A 19,854-nucleotide genomic window follows, 5' to 3' on the forward strand; every position below is an offset into this window, starting at 1 on the left:
GCGGAGAATCGCTTCGTTCGGAGTCCAACCAGAGCAGCGCATACGATCTACAGCGCATACGATCGTTTTTGTACTTTTATTGTGTTTCTTGCTTTTTCATTCTTATCAGTACTGCATTCTTTTCGCGCAAGAAATGCGTAAAAAGGAATGAAAATCGAGGAGATGCCGAGGCCATTCCAAAATGGTATAATCCTTTTCGCGGTTACGCAGACGACTCTATTTGACTCTCCGGTCAGAGAATGTGAATGACCGACCCTATGACTTTGAGTTCCAGATTAGTGTTTGAACGGATGGGACGGTGTTATGGCTTCTATCCGCTTTCCCCGAGATCCCTCCGAGCCGGAAGTCTACATCCTCAATTGAAGTGGTGTCTGCTAATAGCAAACAACATCCATGCGTTTCTCATCTTCATAGGCGACGCCCACCCGGAAAGTAGGACGGTATTCCCCTTAGACTTTCTTCATATGCGACTCGTATCTGCCCCTTGATGTTGTGGCATTGTAGCCAATGAAGCACCGCGCTCGTAGTCGACTCATTAGTCCGTGTTACCTCAGTTAACTATTACGCCCACAAAAAGACTTTCAAAGAAGGCAACAGTTCCCAGGACTCGTCCGCCTATTCTAGGTCCCGTCGTTGCGAAGATCCGAGTAGACGCATGGGGGGATATGCTGATACCCTTCTATTCCTCTCCATTTGAGGCCCTCTGAACTCCTAGAAAGCTTGAGAATATAGTCAATTCTAGACAAGGTTCGAAAATCCATGAAACAGAACTTTTTGTTCTCACTTCTCTAGGCCGGAGATACTCTCTCGAATACAAAGCAGACCGAAACGAACTGCCGCCTTCATCGTGCGGGACGCTGGAAAAACAAATATTTCTGAAGGCCAACCTGGGAGTATCCCCACCATGGAAAAGGAGCGTCAAATCTCGAATTCCACGCCAACAGACCAGATCAAGAAGAGAAGTTAGATTTATTGTAATCCATCCTCTGCGGCCGGTGAAGTTGAGGAAGTAATGAGATGATAAAAGGTCTCCGTATATGTTCCGCAAGTTTCTCGTGGCAGCCATCCTTTCTTAGTTGTCGTTCCACGTTACCTCAAGGGTGTATTTGGAATGCCTGTTTATACGAGGCTCACAGTGAGATCATGACTTCATAAATGACTCCTTATACACCAAGTCGTTTTCACATGCTTTATTCCTCACGCATCGCTCCGGTGAGCCAACCACGGTAACAATTTGCTCGCGGAATTGCCAGCGGAATGGAATTTGCCCCCCGCGTGGGAGGAGACAGAAATACCATAATAATACCGAGCGGATACCCCGGAATACCGAAGCTCGGTCGAGGTACTGCACCGAGATATACTGGTACGGCCGTTACGCCCGGGTACCCCTCACACCATAGAACCACAATTTCAAAAGTCCCCTACTTTGGTTACACGAAATCTAGCGTGCTTTTGGTTCGTGGCTTTGCCATGATCATCGGCGTGGCTTCTACCAGGAACACCCTACGTACATTCGTTCACACCGACTTCCCGCAGATACACGTCTCCTCTGTAATATCTTGTACGTAAGCTGACAGCCCGTGGGCCGGGCCGTATATCAAATACCTTCGGCTCTTGAGCATATGGGGCTCGTAAAAAGTTCGAGCGTTGCAGGACAGGCCCTAGAATTGTCAGACAGAGAGTTTAACCAATGGTCACGTTTGCGGAGACAGGAAGGATCTCCTTAAGAAGTAGCATCGATTGTGATAATGTAGATTTCAGCAGCCGATGTTAACTCCCGCGAACATTTTCTTGAATGTACAGTGCCTGGATTCGGAAGATGCCTGCTGTCGATGTCCGCTGCGTTGTATCGGGGGGCGCGTGGGTATAAGCGGGAAGGATGAAGGGGCAGGGTTACTTGCATGCGTATTCCTTCTCAACCATCCTCAATCCACTCTAGTTCCCATCTCTCCCCTGACGTAGTATTTGGAAGACGACGTTTCAATGGCGACATTGGGTGGTCGATCGCACCACTAAGACCCAATTGGCAACCGTTCAACCAGGGCGATCTGCAGTCCTCCCCAACGGTCGGCTCGGACCGTCCGATGTTATTGGATCGGTTACGAAATTTGCGTTGAAGTTCGCTCCTCTGATCGCGCTAATGTAAGCTGTCAGCATGAACGAGGGGAGAAAGCAAAGGTCCTTATGTTCTAAATCTGTGAATTCAAGCCACCCGGGAGCAGCCGGACGTATATAATACGAAAGGTCCAATGCCGTCCTTTCCAGCCTAAGCTGTTTGCGGATGCTGCCAGCAGGAACTCTCTCCCAAAATCGAAGACCAATCTCGCTTGAAATCTTGCTGGCAGCGTCCCATAAATCCGTGATGTGAATGTAATCACATATTATAGGTAGCTAGCTACCTCCGATCAGCCAAGCTTTTTCGAGTATCATATCCCTGTTCCCATTGCTGTACGCATCACCGCAGATTATCCAGTTAAGCTCGTCTCTACGTGTATGTCACGGGAAGACCTACACCGATCACACCGCATTCCCCTTCTGACAATACATCATTCCAGTCCTACCCGAGTCTAAGGGCGTCTGATCGGGAAAGCGAAGTATGGCTTCCAATGATGACGACTGGTCCGAGATTGCGGATCCAAAAGCTCGGAAACGCGTGCAAAACCGAATAGCGCAGAGGAATCACCGTACTACATCAATCCAAGCTTGCCTTACCCTTGAGAGGATGTGACTGATGTTTGGACAGGAAAAAACCTCAAAACACGAATAGAAAAGCTGGAACATCAGCTAGCCGAACGAACTGCTGAGGATGCCAAACGCAGGCTGTCGAATCAACCCATATACCCTTCTCCAACATCGACCATCTCGCGCGACATCTTTCCGTTCTCACAGATGGACTACATGACTTACGCCCAAATGCCTGGTCAAGGCCTACCATCCTTACTTTCTTTACATTCAAGCGATTCACCGAGAGATGCACCCGTGACCTCGAACGATGAATCAGATGAAAATCCGAGACCAGGTATGAAAAGAACCCTAGTATTGCGTGCCCATATGGGTTTTCCGTATTTTAATCGGCATACAGACCATGTAGGCGAAAGAGGAAGAGGACACGAGCAAGTGTCCGAAGTTCCACGACATCGACCTAATTTGGATGGCCGCAACCCGGATGTTATGTACGATCTACAATGGGACACGAAAGATATTATTGCCTTCGACCCGCCTGCCTCACCGAACGGAGAGCCCAGCCCAGTCGACCCACGCATGTTGGAGCTCCTAAGGTCCGAAATCGAGTCTCCCACGACGGAGAACGGCGTAGCGCATGTCGCATCTGGAGTACGGCAGCCCAAAACGAATGCACCACTTCCCGAAAGACTGGCATATGTTCTCGAAAGCATACATCGTTCGGGATTCGACGGCCCGGAAAGCGTAATATCAGACTACTACACCTCGGACTTCCGCCTCTTTCCCCGACTCGCAAGCTCGCAGCACCTAAGCCGAAATCGAAAGCTGCCTGGAATCCTGTCCGACTTGCGAACTAGCGCCCCGTCTTGGACTGAGTGGGAGGCACAGGGCTACAAAGGCGAGATTATCCGGTCCGCTGAAAGCATACTAGCAGCTGAGCGGAAGAAGCTGGTAGCCTCCACCACGCTCCAGCAATTCATAGACAAACACGAGAAATGCGACGGACCAGAGAACGGAAAGGAGGACGAAGGTCTGCAGGCAGCCTTCATTATTGCTATTTTTCAACGAGAGGTCAGGTTCCTCGGAAAACGCTTGAGCAGGAAAAAGAACTTTAGCTGACTCGACGTTTAGGCGCCGAACTTATGGTCACTGGTTTCCTCCCTGCTGACTATGGAAAACGGGTACGCAGAAACGCAGGATGGTTTCCAGAAGTCACTGGCCCTGATGCTAATACTTTGTTGCCCCGCAAGCGTGACGCGGGGGAAACTGTACAAAATATTGCAACGGTGCCTTGGCGTGAAGTTGTTAAGCAGTAGCTCCAGTACGGACCTGAAACATCAAGCAGGAATATGGGAAATAATTGGAAACGGAAAATAGGCGCTAGAAACAGAGAAGTTGCTAGAATCGTTGACATGACCCAACCGGCCATTTATGACTTAAGAAGGACTAAGTAACTCTAAAAGAGTAGGTTGTACATATAGGTGTAACAGTTCAGAGATAGTTTTGTAACTCTCGGCCCCTGATATCAGTGATATGCATTGACCGCCTATTATATCAGATAATTTTTTTAAGGGGGGGGGGGGGGGGGGGGGGGGCTATCAGGACTCAATCTTCAACTACAATGAGTTTGCATAAAAATGCCAGCGTTTTCTCTTCCGCCTCTCCTCGAACATAGACACAAATGACACTGAGACGGACGAGTGCATTTTGGCCACAGCATCACACATAAAATGGAACTGGAATAGGAACTCTACAAAGTTCTGATGCGTGGCGGGTTGTAGTTCGCAGGTGGTATCAGGTCACGGCACAGTTTTCCGCAGCACGGTGAGACTTGCTCTGACCCGTGACTCGGACCTCTGGAAGCTACAACGGAGCCGCCGGGGATCTCGGTACGAATCAGCAAATCACGGATACCGGTTGTAGAAAATGAGTTTTTCTGCAGGTCGCTGACGTGCTTGAAGAAAAACATGGAGAATATGCGGACTGTAGAAACCTATTGGGAATATGCATGACTTCTTGGGGGATGTAGGCCCGACAACAGCGTCGCAGTCTTACGACAGACGATGCAGGAGAAGTAGGCTTGTTGATTGAAGTTAAGCCAGTAATTTCATTGTCATGTGTGCTGATAGAGTGGGATCACAGAACGACTCATTGAGGTGGCAGGATTCAGTCGCAGCGACTCCTTGTGCGGGCAGCCCTGGTCGTACGATGTTGGAATAAGCTCTAACTTGGCAATCCCTGCTGACGCAGACTTTGTGCGGGAGGACCTCGGTTCATACAACCATCCTTGGCATCAGACTGATCTGAGGGTCTGGATGAAGATCGGCCGGGTACAGTCAGAAACCGGGCCGTGCCGTCCACCCTAGCCAGGATGGAGTCAGAAACTTTGACTGTGCGCATCTGACGGAGACCTGAATAAGACAAGGGGTACGGCTGTACGCTTAGCTTTCGGAGTAAGTCGGTTATGCCAGGGACCTCCCAGGTTGCATCACATCTCTACCTATAACTCGGGCATTAAGCTGCTCTCTGGGAGTCCCGGAGGCTTTCCGGTTCGCGAACGTGTCATTGGGAGGTTCTTCTGTGATTTATTTAGCGAGACAGAAGATTTGGCTTGGCCTGCCAAGTGAATATCACTCGACAGATCCGGTAGAACTCCAGACCACAAAATTGTAATTGAATTTTACAGAGGCTGAGGTAGCTTAATGAGACGGCGTTGAGTTCATATCAGACGTATCTACTACCTAATTCCACGAAATTGCTAGTATTTTGGTACCTACGTACGTTCTTCCCTCATGATCAACCTAAAACTTTCAACCTTTAACCTCTGCCGAGATCTGCCGGGGCGGAAGCGGGCTAGTCCCATTGAGCTTTTCGAGGAGCGCGGCTGCGGTTTTGTCGCTGTCGGCACGTTGATCGAGGCCGGTTTTGCTGTTCGAGACTCCGTTTGCGCTCTTTGTTTTGTCTCCATTTCCAAACGCTGTCTCCGAAATGTTACCGCCATTCGGGGTAGTCGACGTGTGGGTAAGGGCAGGCCCATCGCGCGGGATGCTTGCTCTTGCGGAGCCACGATCTATAATCATTGGTCATTATTCGAATCATTCCGTGCTCAAACAAGGGTGGTACTCACTGGGCCCCACAACGCCATCATACGTCAGGTCTATGTTAACCACCGGATTAAGTCCCTGGGTGCGTCGAATATGCGATACGTAGACAGCACTCATGACGTTTGCTGGAACACTGTGGTCCTCCAAGTTGGACAACAAGTCCTCGAAAGGCTTCTTACCCTCAATGAAGTCCAAGGCCTCCCATAGGATTCCTCGCTTGACGTTCTCCGAGTAGATCCCGGGAAGCTTGGAATTGTAATGGCGGTCGAGGTCGGCGACAGAGTAGCTGACCAGCGGCTCTGGCTCATCAAGGAGGTCACAGTTGCGGAAGACGTGGACCTCGAAGTGATTGTCGGTACCAATCTTGGCGGTGCTGGGCTTGGATCGATCGTGCTTGTCGTTGGCTTGCCGCGAGTCGATGACGATTGTCTGCATAGGGCCGGATTTTATTTCGTGGAATTCGTGCTTGACCCGACCGATGCCTTTGTAGAGATCTTGCCCCGGGGTGACCCAGCTACGACGAGTAAAGCCGTTGTGCTGGAGATTAACCTGCGCGAGGCATATCGGCTCATTGTCTTGGATGAAGGAGATCTGAAGAGCGGCGTCGATCTCCCCAAGCGTGGGTGAGAGCTTTTCGATGTAGCAATCCGCGTACTTGCATGAATCGCCGTATTCCTTGCGTCCAAATGCGTTCATGTAATCGTTGTGGTTGAACGTCTTCAGAAACCCAGCCGGTGTCATAAAGCTGGTCACGACCTCGATCCTGTCGGGTTTCTTGTCTGCCGTCCAACCAGCCTTTACATATCGGTACGCCATGTCGAGGAAATGGTAGCCGCTGTGCGATACTTTACCGTAGCCGTTGTTGAACGTGTGGTACTTCTGGTCAATGATTTCCGTCGGCAGCCGCCACATACCGTCGCAGTGGGTGGAGATGATGTTTGTGACCGGTGCGCCGGACTTCTCGGTGATTTCCTGGATCATGTCGAAGGTGCGGTACATGCCAGGATGATACCTGCGATGGCTGGTGATGAGGAAAAACGTGCGCTTGCGCTTCTGGAGCTCGTTATATGCGTTCAACAAGTCTTCGTAGTCGTCCGCAATCCCCAACGCCTGATCCAAGTTGTATACGGTCTCCTTTCTGGTGGAAATAGGCTTGTCCATGATAACGTGCAGACCCTGGCTAATGGCCCACAAACCGTAGGCCTTGTGGGCCAGAGGTTCCGTCGAGATGACCACACAGTCGATCCTGAGACGCACCGCCAGGTTCTTCAACATGACCGAGACGTTGCTTGGCATGGGCCCGGAGAAGAAAGGGACGAAGAAGAGTTCTGTCCCGGGGAAGACCTTGTTGCGGAGCTCCGTGATTTGTTCCGTATTTTGCTCGATGTCGACGGCGCAGACGAGCTTTGCTCGGCCCTCCGCTTCTAGTGTCTTGAGGTGTGGAATGTAGATGCGCTTCGCGTGAGGGCCGACGCCGACTAGCAGAAAGCGCGCTAGCTCTCTTTCAGGTTGTTCGACGATGGTGGAATGCATTGTTTACGGAAGATAGAAGTCAAAGTAGAGTTGCTTAGAGTTGAAGTAGGTATCCTAATACTCTTGGAAGACTTGTCGAACTTTGTTGGGTTAGATTCATCCTCCGTCTCTAACATGGCCAGCTGTTAAACAATAATATATACTTGAATGAATGCTATACGCGTTCCCAAGCAGACAACGACAAAGCGATTTTAGGAAGATTTCGAGTGCCGGCATGTTTCGTGGCGCCATCGAGTAACACCGCCATATTGTTTGCAGACATTGGTACGTTGGTCCTCCGATGCCATTGCATGAGACTCTGTGAGTCAGCCCCCGCGGCGTATTACACTCTTAGAAGAACCTCATATTATTCTCCACCGGCCTGGCGTGGCCACGTGTAGGTTGGAGCACAGTCAGAAATGAGAACCGTGGGGGAGAGGGAGGAGAGGGAGGAGAGGAGCAAGACGCGGGGTCAGAGAGGGTCGCACAGTCGGTGTTGGAGGCAGTCAAAGAACGATCTTGTCTGCTTCTTGTCCACTGCTTAATTTCCAGCTCTCTTATTGATAAAAACAGACGAACTACGTGCAGGGGAGGTGCTGAACTATTTCCCCAAGGCCGTAGAAAAGACGAGGGAATCCCAAGATTCGGTTCTAGTGTCCCTTTCACTTCATTTCCAAAATCTATTAGACTAGGACGCTTGAGTGCTCTGAATGATGACTCCTCGAAAGATTCAAGTTCTGGCGAAAAAAGATGGAGGTGGGAAGAGCACCTTGTGTTCAACTATATTCCATTCCTCGAGTCCTTGGCTAATGTGAAATAGAGCTATTGTGGGAATTTTCGTGGCATCTTTCCAAAAGCCACATCACGGAAAACGCCTGGCAGTCGCTTGACATCATTTTCAAGAAAGTTTCCTCCGCAAGCGAGGCCGAGATCCCTGAGAACAGTATTGGCGACTTCGAGAGCGCCTATGTTATCTACCTCGACGATGGAAGCCCGGGAAAAGCAGAATCTTTTGGCTCTCCCAAAGCGTTCCAGTTCTTTCTACAGTGTCTTCGTGCCACGGTCGCATCCACTACGGGCTTCGGACGCCTTGCAAAACTTATCGTCCCTTTGCAAGAGGGACACATTGTGCGCTCCGACATAATTCCTCTTCGTCTGAGGGACTCTCGATTTGTGCAGACGGCAGTCTCTTTTGCAGAGCCTCACCAGAGCTACATCGGCTCCCATATCTCAGAGTCCAACAACCTCGGCGCGCTCTTCGCCGCTTCTACAGCTGGCTTGATCCTGTGCGACGATGCAGACGGTAGCTCGGACTCTGGGCTAGACGCACTGTCTCTCTCTGTGGAATCCGAACTTGATAATCGACTCTCGTTTCCCTGGATATCGCCCGACAAAATCCGACGGCGAACGTTGGTATTGGTGGAGGGGAGTCGAGCGCACCCTGATAACGGTGGCACGGGCCCAGGTATCTACCTCGCAGCGATCGCACTTGGGATTAACATGGTCGTCCTCGACAACGCAGGACACTGGCTAGAAGGGCCGGAGTACGCGCATTGGCGTGAGGCATTTATCCCCACGAGGTTGACGGACCCACCAGAAGCGGATTTCGGCGACCGAATCGTCAAAGCCGTCAAATCCTACGGCAAGCCCGTTGACGGCATCGTAACCTTCTGCGACTCCTACGTGGTCCAAGTTGCCCAAGCCGCGCAGCAACTAGGCCTTGAGACGGTGTCGCCGGATGCGCTGCGCATTGCCACGGACAAATATCAAACCAGTGTGTTCGCCGGGCACCAGGCCTACCTGGCGTCGAGTGCCGATGAAGCTCTCGAGATTGCCGGGAAAAAACAGCTTCCCTATCCCCTTATCATCAAGCCCTGCAATGGCTGGAGCTCGGAGGGAGTGTTCCGTGTTGACTCCCTCGACAACCTTGCAGAAGCCGTCAAGTCAATCGACACATCTCGTCACGGATCCGAATTTGTGATAGAGAAATACTGTTCAGGGCCTGAAGTTGACGCAAACTTCGTTTTGTTGGATGGCGAAATCCTCTTCTTCGAGGCCTGCGACGATTTTCCCAAGACCGCCGACTCCAACGGGCCCGATGCCACGGGCTCTCTGAGCACCTTTGTCGAGTTGAATAGCGTGTATCCGTCGGCACTGCCCTCCCAGGAAATCAATACGCTTCGCGACAGCTTTCTGGATACCCTGCTCAAGTTAGGTCTACGCAATGGAGTTATGCATCTCGAAGGCCGCGTGGAACATTCGTCGGTCGACTACTACACGACGGAGGACGGACTTCTCGATTTGCATGCGCGCCGTGTGGAGGCCTCTGCAAATGGGGAGCCCCCCGCCGCCTGGCTTATTGAAATCAATCCACGGCCTCTGGGAATGACGGGCGCACACATCATCGAATCAACCTACGGTATCGACTATTGGGGGTTGGCCATGCTCATCGCAGTGGGCGACAAGTCCCGCGCTCGCTCTCTCTCTCGACCGTTCAAGCATGGGCCCCAGTACACATGCGTCATGGTCTTCATTTCGGCTGACTATCCCCCTTCTCGCCAAGGCATCTTTGATTCGGACGACATCTGTGCCGAGCTGAAGGTCCGAAGGCCAGACCTTGCGAGACAGATCAGTCGGTGCGCGTGTCTGGTCAGGCGTGGCCAAAAGGTGCCGCATCCGAGCTCGGGGGTCAACACCTTTTTGGCCTACTTTAATGTTTTCTCGAGGACTTCAAGGAAGGAAGCGCTGGACTTTGCGAGGCAGGTGAGAGAGGAAGTTCGCTTTTCATTTGTTTGAAACGGGTTCCGACGCCCTGGTTTTCTCCACGAGTCCACATACAGAGATAGATGTGCATGGTGTAGTAGTTAGTTCTAAACCAAAAAAAAAAAAAAAAAAAAAAAAAAAAAAAAAGCGAAAATGAAAACCAAAAATCAGAAAAATCAGGACGCATTCAACTATACTCATACCTAACCTACTAAGTCCGTTATATTGATGCTATTTAGCGCTGACACAACCATATTAACCCCCTCCAAGACGACATGAGTGCATTAGTGTAAACTCTGCATCCCAACCATTTCCCAATACTTCCCTCGCCTCTCCATCAACTCTTCATGGTTCCCCATTTCCTGCAGCGCTCCATCCTGCAGCACGCAAATAACATCGGCGTTCACCACCGTGCGAAGCTGGTGCGCTACTACGATGGTGGTCCGGCCCTTCCTGACGGCATCCAGGGCCGCTTGAACAGCGGATTCGGACTCGGTGTCTAGTGCCGAGGTGGCCTCATCGAGCAGCAGCATCTTGGGTTTTCGGAGAAAGGCACGCGCGATGGCAATGCGCTGCTTCTGCCCGCCACTGAGCATGCAGCCGCCCGTCCCTACGAGGGTGGAAAGACCTTCCCTAAAGCCACCGTGTCAGATATATACTTTGGAAATGTACCTTGTTTCACAAGATAAAGTAGAGAGTTAGGAGAAACACCCACGGTAGAGACTCGATAAATTCCAGAATGTTAGCCTGCCGGCACGCTGCAAGGGTATCATCATCGCTCACATCCTCCCCTGCCCGTCCGATGGCCACATTCTCCCTTAATGTACCCGAAAACACGAACGTTTCTTGGCTGACAAGCGCGATGGTCCGACGATATTTGTCCACGTCATTGTTCCGGACATCCCGCCCATCAACAAGAATCCGTCCGTGATCCGGATCGTAAAAACGCTCTAGCAGGGATATACACGTGCTTTTCCCGCTTCCGCTATGACCGACGAGGGCGAGGGTTTGGCCGGGCTTGATTAGAACGTTAAAATTATCGAGAGCACGCCGATTGGGCCGAGAAGGATAGCTGAATGACACGCTCTCGAACTGAACTTGACAAGCGCGGCTGTCCTCCTGACCTGCCTTTTCTTTCTCCTCTTGCGCGGCAGCAGGCCTACTCCATGATGTCTTGTTGATGCTCGGGTTCGCGTTTAGGATGCGCTGTAGATCCCCGGTTGCATGTATGGCTTTGCTCGCATCGGGCGTGAAAGTAAATATAGACCCGGCGATCTGCGCCCCTGATATGAGACTAACAAAACAAATGTAGAATTGGAAAACGGTGTACTCCTCGTTTGCGATGAGCGTTCCACCATACCAAAAGGCCAACGCCGAGCAGAGATAGACGAGAGACTGCGACGCGGCGTAGAGACTAGAGGCGGAGAGTATCGAGCGGAGAGACTTGGCTGCTTGCTGTGCTAAGAAGCCGTCGTACCGTTCCAGAGCGAATTCTTCAAGTCCGAGGGAGGCGACTGTTCGGATTGACCGGACAAGTTCTCCGGAATATGCCGCCGAATCGAGTCCGCTCTGTCGGATCTTGGCGTCGAATGCCGACAGCATCTGCAGCCGAAGCCAGCCACAGGCCACCACGACTGGTATAGTAGCAGTACATACAAGCGCCAGCTTCCATCCAATAGCTAGCGACAGAATGATGCTGGCAACGATTGTCGAAAAGAAGGTGAGTATACCACCAAGAACAGGTCCGCCGATGCCGGCAAGGTCGTTCGTGCTCTTGGAGAGGACACTTGACAGTGCGCTAGGCGCATTACCCGCCTCATCGAAGAAGGCTATGTCCTGCGTCATAATAGACTTGAAACAGGCCTCGCGAACTCGGCGTGTGAGTTTCTGAGTCGCGTATGATAAGGTTATCCCAACACCCATCCAGAAGAGGAACGTGGTGGCCGCTATAGCGACGTATAGACCGGACCAAAAGGCGACCTCGCTCTTAAGATCGGCATATTGAGGAGGTGGCAGACCGAGAGCGGTTAAGAGTTTGGCGAAAAATACCGACTGCCTGCGATTAACGGTTAGCCAATGCTGCGTGGTATATGTTGGGATGCTAATGTTGAAACTGCGTGAGAGAACGTACACTGGAATGCCCAATCCGGCAAGGATAGAACAGAGAAGCCCAAGGAGCAGTACTTTCCAGTCAACCTTGCTATTGCGCCCGATGAAAGCTAGCACTTGCCTTGCGCTAGGCCGACCTAGGGTTTCCCCAGCCTTTTCCGCAGGCACCATTGTGGTCGAGTGGTGGACATGTTCGTCTGCCTGTATCTTCTCATCCATATGACTGATCGACACACTTGGCGAGTCCTTCTCCGCCTCGTCTATGAAGGTGCGTTCCTCGGCAATCTCTTTTCCTTTCGTCTCTTCAATCTGCTGCTTCCGAACCAAGGCAGCATACAACCCGTCCCTGGCGATGAGATCCTCGTGTTTTCCTTGTTCAACAACTTGGCCTTCAGAAAGCACAATAATGTTGTCAGCGTTGCGGATAGTCGACAGTCGATGTGCGATTACCAGAGTTGTACGATGCTCAGCCGCGGCATCTAGAGCCGCTTGTATCAATGCTTCAGATTTTGATTCCAATGCAGAGGTTGCTTCGTCGAGGAGGAGGATCTTCGGGTCCTTGACTAATGCGCGAGCGATGGCGATTCTCTGTCGCTGGCCTCCGGAGAGCTGGAGACCCTTTTCCCCCACCTGAGTGTCGTAACCGTCAGGGAGCATCGTGATGAAGTCGTGAGCATTCGCTTTCTTGGCAGCCTCAATAACTTGCTCGGGGACTTGGGTTCTGGCTCTGGACGACTGACTCAAAGCCTCGGGGGATCCGTACTGAATATTCTCCAATATTGAGGCATTAAAGAGGACCGGGTTTTGATCCACGAGGGAGATCTGACGCCGCAACCAGCGAAGGTTCAAACCTTGTATATCTCGACCGTCGAGCACTGTTTGTCGGTAGACAGTGACGAGGATTGTTAGCCGTGTCTCTAGAGACATACCTTCCGGGGTGCGACTTACAGACTCGGCCACTCGTCGGTTCGTAAAATCTTTCAATCAATCCCACGAGACTACTCTTTCCACTTCCAGATGGACCCACGATGGCCGTCTTCTTCATTGCAGGACATGACAGAGTTACGTCCTTCAATACCTTGACATGGCTTCTGGACGGATACACTAGCCCGACACCCTCCAACCGGATGTCTCCAACCACCGCCTCCGGCTCTTCTCCCGTCGCCAGCAACGGGTCCTGGGGCGACCGTCTCGCGATCGTCTTCAGAACGGCACCGGCGATTGCGATGCCCGACGTCAGCGCCTGAGCTGAAGGGGCGATCCTAGCGATTGCGAAGGCCCCGATAACCACCGTCAGCGTTGTGGCCGTAAGTTCAGAGACGGAGACCTCTCCCTTGACTAGGAATTTGGCGCCGCCCCAGAAAGCAAGTGCGTAGATGAGACATGGCATGGCGTTTGACCAAGCAATAATGGCCGACACGATGTTCTCGCCTTTGGCATCTGCCTTGGCTGCCTCATCCAACATGGAGAGATACCGCCGTGAGAGTAGTGGTTGAATTCCAAAGGCAGTGACATGCCTTACGGCACCAATAGCCTCCTCGGCGATCCCGGAAGCCTGGCCGTAAATTTCCATGGCCCTCCTGTGATGCTTGATGGCGTATGCGCCACCAACGCTTCCCACCGCAGTCATGGTGACAAAGAAGGGGCTGATAATGAGTGCCGTCTTCCAGTACAGGATAAAGATGATGACGAATGCGGCGCAAAATTGGGCCACGGCGCTCACGGTCACTGATACCTTGCTTGTAATGGCTTCCTGGACCGTGCCCATGTCCGACATGATGCGATTTGTTATCTCGCCTGGGCCGAGCAGGTCAAAGAAGGCCATATTCTGGCGCATGATTGCCGAGAGGTATGCAGTTCTCAGCGCTCGAGCGATGCGCTCTCCAGAGTAGTAGAATCCAACGGTGGATACATATGTGAGGACAAATAGAGCTAGGCTGAGATAGACGTAGTAGAGACTGAAGGTTGAGATTTTGGACCGCAGCTCGGCGGCGGTAACGGTGCCTGCGGCGAAGCCATTGAACACACCGACAAGGAGACCGTAGATGACCTGAGATGGAGGGTAAGCAAGGCGAGCAGGGCAAAGTCTTCCTGGAAGGAAAGCAGGGCACCTACGGGAACCAGAGGATTCAGGGCGCCAGCAATAATCGCGCAAATGGAACTGAATGAAAGAATGGCCTTATCCTCGAATGTCGCATACGCAAATACATTCTTGCTCCTCGCCTCCTCTCCTTCGAGGCCGTTTAATTGGCGATCCAAGATGGCCCCCTCGCTGTCTTCAGCGGGAGCCTCCAACTGTGACGCCATTAGACGCAGCGCTTGTGCCAGGGCTAAGGACTTAGGATATCAGAGGGAGCATAGAAAGATTGAAAGATGTTGGGTTACAGGTAGCCACATCCAGATCCCAGATGCACTCTAGAATACCCCGGATTAGGCTTGGCCGAACTGTGTGTATGTCTTTAACAATAGCAGCCCGCTGATTAGCTACCTAGGTAAACCGCCTAAGCTCTAACAGCTGCTTGGGAAAGAGTTTGTTTCTGCAGAGGTGTGCCAGATTGGATCTGCTAGTGCGGCTTGCAAACCCCAGTGCTGCTTCGGTAGATCTGATGGAACGAACACACCCCGAAGCGGAGGAAATGCGGTGGACATGGGAATTGCGTGCTTAGACGTTCTGACTACATTCTGACTGTACCGGGCTCTGACGGATTGTGCCGTTCTGGCATTTTCTGACCCAATTCTTACCCGCATACATACGCCGTCTACCCAATGATACGATGCACGGAACAATGCACGTTGGGTTTACTACTTTGTTGGCTCACTCTACCAAATGTGAAATGGAATAATGAAAGTATACTTGTAAGGCTGTGTAGAAGCCACAGCTAGGAAAAGATCTTAGCCACAAACACTAAATCCAGTAAATCCACCATACTTTCAAATTCGTTACACGATGGGCTCCATCTTCCAGGTCGTTCAGCAAAACGGCACCAACAAGAACCGATCGACTGCAAGCAAAATCCTTCACCCGAACATTCAAACACCCAACCCCAAGGTCGTTTCAGCAAAAGGAAACTATCTTATTCTCGAAAATGGTCAGAAGGTTCTGGACGCGAGCGCAGGGCCAGGCGTCGCTTGCATTGGCCATGGCAACACTGAAGTAAGGGATGCCGTAGTGGCGCAAATGGACCGGCTGTCGTATTGCCACAGTTTGAGCTTTGCCAACCAAGCTGCCGAAGATCTGGCTGAAGAAGTGGTGAACTCGACCAATGGAGTCATGGCAAGAGCCACGATCGTGAGTTCAGGTACGCCGCCCGCATAACACCGACTTACTATCTCTTTTAAAGTAAGGTCGCCTATTAATATGTCGACAGGCTCCGAGGCTGTGGAGGCTGCTTTGAAGCTCGCAAGACAGTACTTCGTCGAGAAAGGAGAGCCCGAGAGAGTTCACTTCATTGCACGGAAAGGCGCTTTCCATGGTACTACACTTAGCTCCTTAGCGCTAACAGCGAAGCCTGCTGTGCGGAGGCCGTTCGACGCCATTATGTTGAACGACAACGCGTCCTTTGTTTCTACGCCCAACGCGTATCGAGGAATGTATCCTGGCGAGACCGAACTCGATTATGTCGCCAGACTTGCAGAGGAGCTAGATGCCGAGTTCGAGCGTGTTGGCCCTGGCAGGGTCTGCGCATTTGTTGCCGAAACCGTAGCTGGCACTGTTAGTATACTCCATATCCGAGCGCATACCTTACCTTTCCGGGTTCGATCTGACATGGTGCCAGTCTCTTGGTTGTCTTAACCCACCACCCGGGTATTGGCAAGCAGTCCGAGCCATATGTGACAAGCACTCGGCACTGCTGATCCTTGATGAAGTGTTCTGTGGCATGGGCCGAACCGGATCAACACATGCATGGGAGCAAGAAGACCTGCATCCCGATATCCAAACTGTCGCCAAGGGCCTCGCAGCCGGGTATGCCCCCATCGCCATGCTCCTCATGAGCCAGAGGATTGTCGACGGTATACAAGCCGGTTCTGGCTTCTTCAACCACGGGCACACATACAGCTCGCATGCCGTGGCTTGCGCTACTGCGCTCGCCGTGCAGCGCATCGTCAAGCGTGACAATCTCCTCCAGAATGTCCAAACGACCGGAGATCGTTTAGGACGGGGACTGCAGGCCGCCTTGGGTAGACATCCGCACGTTGGTGATATCAGAGGCCGAGGACTCATGTGGGCCGTGGAATTTGTGAAGGACCGTGGAACAAAGGAGCCGTTTCCTCTCAAGGAACGCGTCGCGGGTCGCATCAAGGGGGCAGCGTTGAAGGAACCGTGGAGCACTGCGCTCAATGCAGGCATGGGCACAGCAGACACCATTGCTGGCGATCACATTACCATCACACCGCCTTATAACATTGCCGAGGCAGATGTTGACTTGATCGTCAGTCGTGTAAAAGGAGCGGTGGAGGAAGTCCTCGGTTCGGAATTATAGTTTATACGTTCATTAGGTACCCACACAGTCCATGTATGTAGAGAGATTGAAACATATCTAGCTACAGTCTACCACGCAATATTACCGTGATCAAAGGTGCGAAATCCAGCATCCTTCCCTGGGGCCATCCGTGCTATTTCGTCGAGGATTCCTTCCACCGACGCCTTCAGAGTTACCGGGGCCTTTTCCAAACCTTGGGCAACGGCTCTCTTGTTTCCCGTCTCGCTTTGCACCCATCTAAACCAAACATAAGCTATTAGCTGGGTTTTCCGTACAATCACATCACTCGTACATTGTAGAGGCATTTGTTCACTTACCCGGGATGTATCACACCAACCGCAAGGTGGCCTTCTAGCTCCTTTCCAGCCTTCCTTACCAGATAATGGCCTGCAGCTTTGCTAGCTCCGTAGACGGCATTGGACCACCCTCCGGTCTCATCAACCCCCGAAACACTGCCTGCCACGCTTCCAATAAAGATAAATTTGGGCGTTTTGGCACGTTGCAGCAATGGCCAGGCAGTTTGTAGCAGGCGGAGAGGTGCCAGAGCATTAACTTGGAGGCACTCCAGGAGATTGGCATGGCTGGTCTCGAGAATGGACTGGCGAATTCCCGAGGTACCAGCATTCGCGACTACGACGTCGATATGGTCGATCTGTGGGTGTCCAGCTAGCGAAAGGGAAGCCAACAGTTTCGTAGCGCCGGCCGCGGCGTCCGCCGCTGACGCATCGCTGCTAGGAGAAGTCTCCTCGGCCGTCAAATGTACGATGGAGGATGATGGATGCCGTGGAAGAAGTTCAAGGGCGTTAGGAATGGTAGGATGACGAGTCGAAGCGATGACAACATGGTGTTCGCGTAGGAGGAGGTCCGATACCAATGCGTAGCCGAGCCCTGTGCGGTCATGTCAGTCTTCTCCACAGGCACTCTCGCACCCCGGCGAGGTGTAGTAGTGGTGGACTTGTACCTCGATTTGCGCCAGTAACCAAATACACTGTTTTCCCCGCCATTTTTTGAGTGTCTTTCCGTGCAGTGGTGCCATTATCTGCCGATTTTGTCGGGTGTACACGTACCTATACTTATCCAGCTGCGAGAGCAGCGTGTTCTGTTGTTGGTTCGTCATGTCAGACGCCTTACTTGCCCTGAGTAATGCTGCAATTTTCTGACCAGCTTCCGGTTATTTGGTGTAGGGCTGACCCCAATCTGACTCCATACAGCCGATACGCAGGTAGGGTTACACCTTACCTACCAAGGCTCGTCAGGTATTTTCGACACTCGGTAGTGTAAGGCATGGCTATTAACGTACTTGGCTTGTCAGACTACCTGTACTGGTACATTAGAAAAGGGGACGCCATCACTCCGGGGATGCCATCATAAACTGCACGAAATGTAGATATCGTTACTATGTATGACACACAACCGGCGGCAGCTGAGAGGATTCGCAATCGCCATCATGGATCAATTTAAGACAGCCAAACTTAACATCAACCTACTTACAGGCGCTTTGTCCATTCTTTTGGCATCTGTAAGTGAACCAAAAGCTACACTAAAATCAGTTCTAACGGGACGTGAAGTACGCATGCTACCTGCTTTTCCTCGTCGTGTACAACGCCTTCTTTCACCCACTTGCCCGTTTCCCCGGTCCGTTCTGGTGGGGCGCAACACCTATTCCATACGTGTGGTACCAACTTACTGGCCGCCTGCCATTCGTGTTCGCAGACCTACACGACAAATATGGCAACGTGGTCCGGGTGCTCCCCTATATGCTCTCCTTCCGCGATGCCGATGCTTGGAGAGACATTTACCAGATCCGGCCCAAGCAGAAGCTTCTCACCAAAGACCCATATGCGATGTCTCCTGGAAGCGAGGGCGCATACAATATCATCACAAGCTTTGAGCCGGCCGAGCATGCAAGGTTTCGCCGACGTTTGAATCCAGCCTTTTCAACGAGGGCTCTTCAGGAGCAAGAACCCCTCATCATGGCACACGTCGGTGAGCTAATTGAGAAGCTTCGCAATAATGAGGGGCCCCAGGACATGGTGAAATGGCCTGCCATGCTATACTTTGACATCACTGCGGACCTGATCTTCGGCCGGCAGCTTGGCAGTGTGCAAAACGGCCGCCCGCATCCGTGGCTCGACGGCTTGTTCGGAAGCACGATGCGCCTCATCACGTATTTCAACGCAGCACGACAGTTTCCGCATCTCACGTCCTGCATAAAGCCTTTCTTTCCAAAGGCTTTGACAGATCAGCAAGTCAAGCATGCTAGCTTCACACGGGAGAGCGTCGGTGCGAGGTTGCAGGTGCAGGAAGACAAGCCTCCTACCGGTCGCGACTTCATGAGCTACATACTCCCATATGACGAAGCTACAACGCAGATGAGTATGGCCGAGGTGCGTGCAACTTACGGCACACTCATGATTGCCGGAAGCGAGAACGTATCCACCACGGCGTCCTTTACTATATATCACTTGCTCAAGAATCCCACCGCTCTTCGCAAGGCCACCGAGGAGGTGCGAAGCGCTTGCCAGGATGACAAGGACATCACCTTTGTCTCAGTTGGTGCGATGAAGTACCTGACCGGCGTTGTCAACGAGTCCATGCGTCTTCACCCTGCTGCCCCAACAACGCAGTCAAGAGTCGTACCTGAAGGGGGCATTGTTATTTCGGGAATCATGATACCTGAGGGAGTAAGATCTCTCTCCTTTTTTTTTTCGGATATGCTTGCGCTACTCGAGAACTAACGGCGTAATAAGACTAGGGTAGGAGTGCCACCCTATGCCGTAAACCACCATCCCGACTTTTTCCAAGACCCCGAGGCCTTTCTTCCCGAACGATGGACAGGTGACCCGAACTTCGCATCTGACCAACGTCGGGCGTTTCACCCATTCCAGCTTGGCCCAAGAGCCTGTGCTGGGAAAAGGTATCGCTCCTAGACTCGGACACTTGTACCACCCCGTTGAGCTCCAGCTGACCAAGGCAAAATCTTTTTACCTATAGCATCGCATTGGGAGAAATTCAGCTGTTGATGGCGAAAATTCTGTTCCACTTCGACATCTCCCTCGACAGTTCGTGCATAGAATGGGATAAGGATATGAAGATCTTTCATCTGTGGCAGCTCAGACCCCTCCTCGTTCAGTTTAAGCCACGTCAGAGTTGACAGCAGAGAAGCCATGATCATCTAGTCATGTTCCCGGCTGCATTACTGG

General features: G+C 51.9%; 7 protein-coding genes across 7 annotated transcripts; 4 read left to right on the forward strand and 3 right to left on the reverse strand.

Annotated features, from left to right (window-relative positions):
* Nucleotides 1-2,913: 2,913 nt before the first annotated feature.
* Nucleotides 2,914-3,801, forward strand: SAPIO_CDS9207 (uncharacterized protein; the record flags this gene model as incomplete). Its single annotated transcript, XM_016790654.1, has 2 exons — nt 2,914-3,019; nt 3,092-3,801. The coding sequence occupies 2 exons, from the start codon at nt 2,914-2,916 to the stop codon at nt 3,799-3,801; spliced, it is 816 nt and encodes a 271-aa protein (XP_016639957.1).
* A 1,691-nt stretch (nt 3,802-5,492) lies between these two features.
* On the reverse strand, nt 5,493-7,319 carry SAPIO_CDS9208 (uncharacterized protein; the record flags this gene model as incomplete). The annotated part of the gene is made up of 2 exons (XM_016790655.1): nt 5,493-5,752; nt 5,810-7,319. The coding sequence occupies 2 exons, from the start codon at nt 7,317-7,319 to the stop codon at nt 5,493-5,495; spliced, it is 1,770 nt and encodes a 589-aa protein (XP_016639958.1).
* Nucleotides 7,320-7,717: 398 nt separating this feature from the next.
* On the forward strand, nt 7,718-10,094 carry SAPIO_CDS9209 (Uncharacterized protein; the record flags this gene model as incomplete). The annotated part of the gene is made up of 2 exons (XM_016790656.1): nt 7,718-7,769; nt 8,119-10,094. 2 exons carry the CDS (start codon nt 7,718-7,720, stop codon nt 10,092-10,094), a joined length of 2,028 nt encoding a protein of 675 aa, XP_016639959.1.
* Nucleotides 10,095-10,345: 251 nt separating this feature from the next.
* SAPIO_CDS9210 (Multidrug resistance protein 1, 2, 3 (P glycoprotein 1, 2, 3)) lies at nt 10,346-14,477 on the reverse strand (the record flags this gene model as incomplete). Its single annotated transcript, XM_016790657.1, has 5 exons — nt 10,346-10,694; nt 10,777-12,117; nt 12,193-13,045; nt 13,119-14,220; nt 14,286-14,477. 5 exons carry the CDS (start codon nt 14,475-14,477, stop codon nt 10,346-10,348), a joined length of 3,837 nt encoding a protein of 1,278 aa, XP_016639960.1.
* A 640-nt stretch (nt 14,478-15,117) lies between these two features.
* On the forward strand, nt 15,118-16,651 carry SAPIO_CDS9211 (putative aminotransferase; the record flags this gene model as incomplete). Its single annotated transcript, XM_016790658.1, has 3 exons — nt 15,118-15,469; nt 15,539-15,882; nt 15,947-16,651. 3 exons carry the CDS (start codon nt 15,118-15,120, stop codon nt 16,649-16,651), a joined length of 1,401 nt encoding a protein of 466 aa, XP_016639961.1.
* Nucleotides 16,652-16,719: 68 nt separating this feature from the next.
* SAPIO_CDS9212 (uncharacterized protein) lies at nt 16,720-17,937 on the reverse strand (the record flags this gene model as incomplete). Its single annotated transcript, XM_016790659.1, has 3 exons — nt 16,720-16,888; nt 16,969-17,539; nt 17,895-17,937. 3 exons carry the CDS (start codon nt 17,935-17,937, stop codon nt 16,720-16,722), a joined length of 783 nt encoding a protein of 260 aa, XP_016639962.1.
* Nucleotides 17,938-18,098: 161 nt separating this feature from the next.
* SAPIO_CDS9213 (uncharacterized protein) lies at nt 18,099-19,581 on the forward strand (the record flags this gene model as incomplete). The annotated part of the gene is made up of 3 exons (XM_016790660.1): nt 18,099-18,170; nt 18,220-19,335; nt 19,402-19,581. The coding sequence occupies 3 exons, from the start codon at nt 18,099-18,101 to the stop codon at nt 19,579-19,581; spliced, it is 1,368 nt and encodes a 455-aa protein (XP_016639963.1).
* Between the last annotated feature and the right edge of the window lie 273 nt (nt 19,582-19,854).

This window comes from Scedosporium apiospermum (assembly GCF_000732125.1).
Source record: "Scedosporium apiospermum strain IHEM 14462 chromosome Unknown SEQ_SAPIO_0132, whole genome shotgun sequence".
NCBI lineage: Eukaryota > Fungi > Ascomycota > Sordariomycetes > Microascales > Microascaceae > Scedosporium > Scedosporium apiospermum.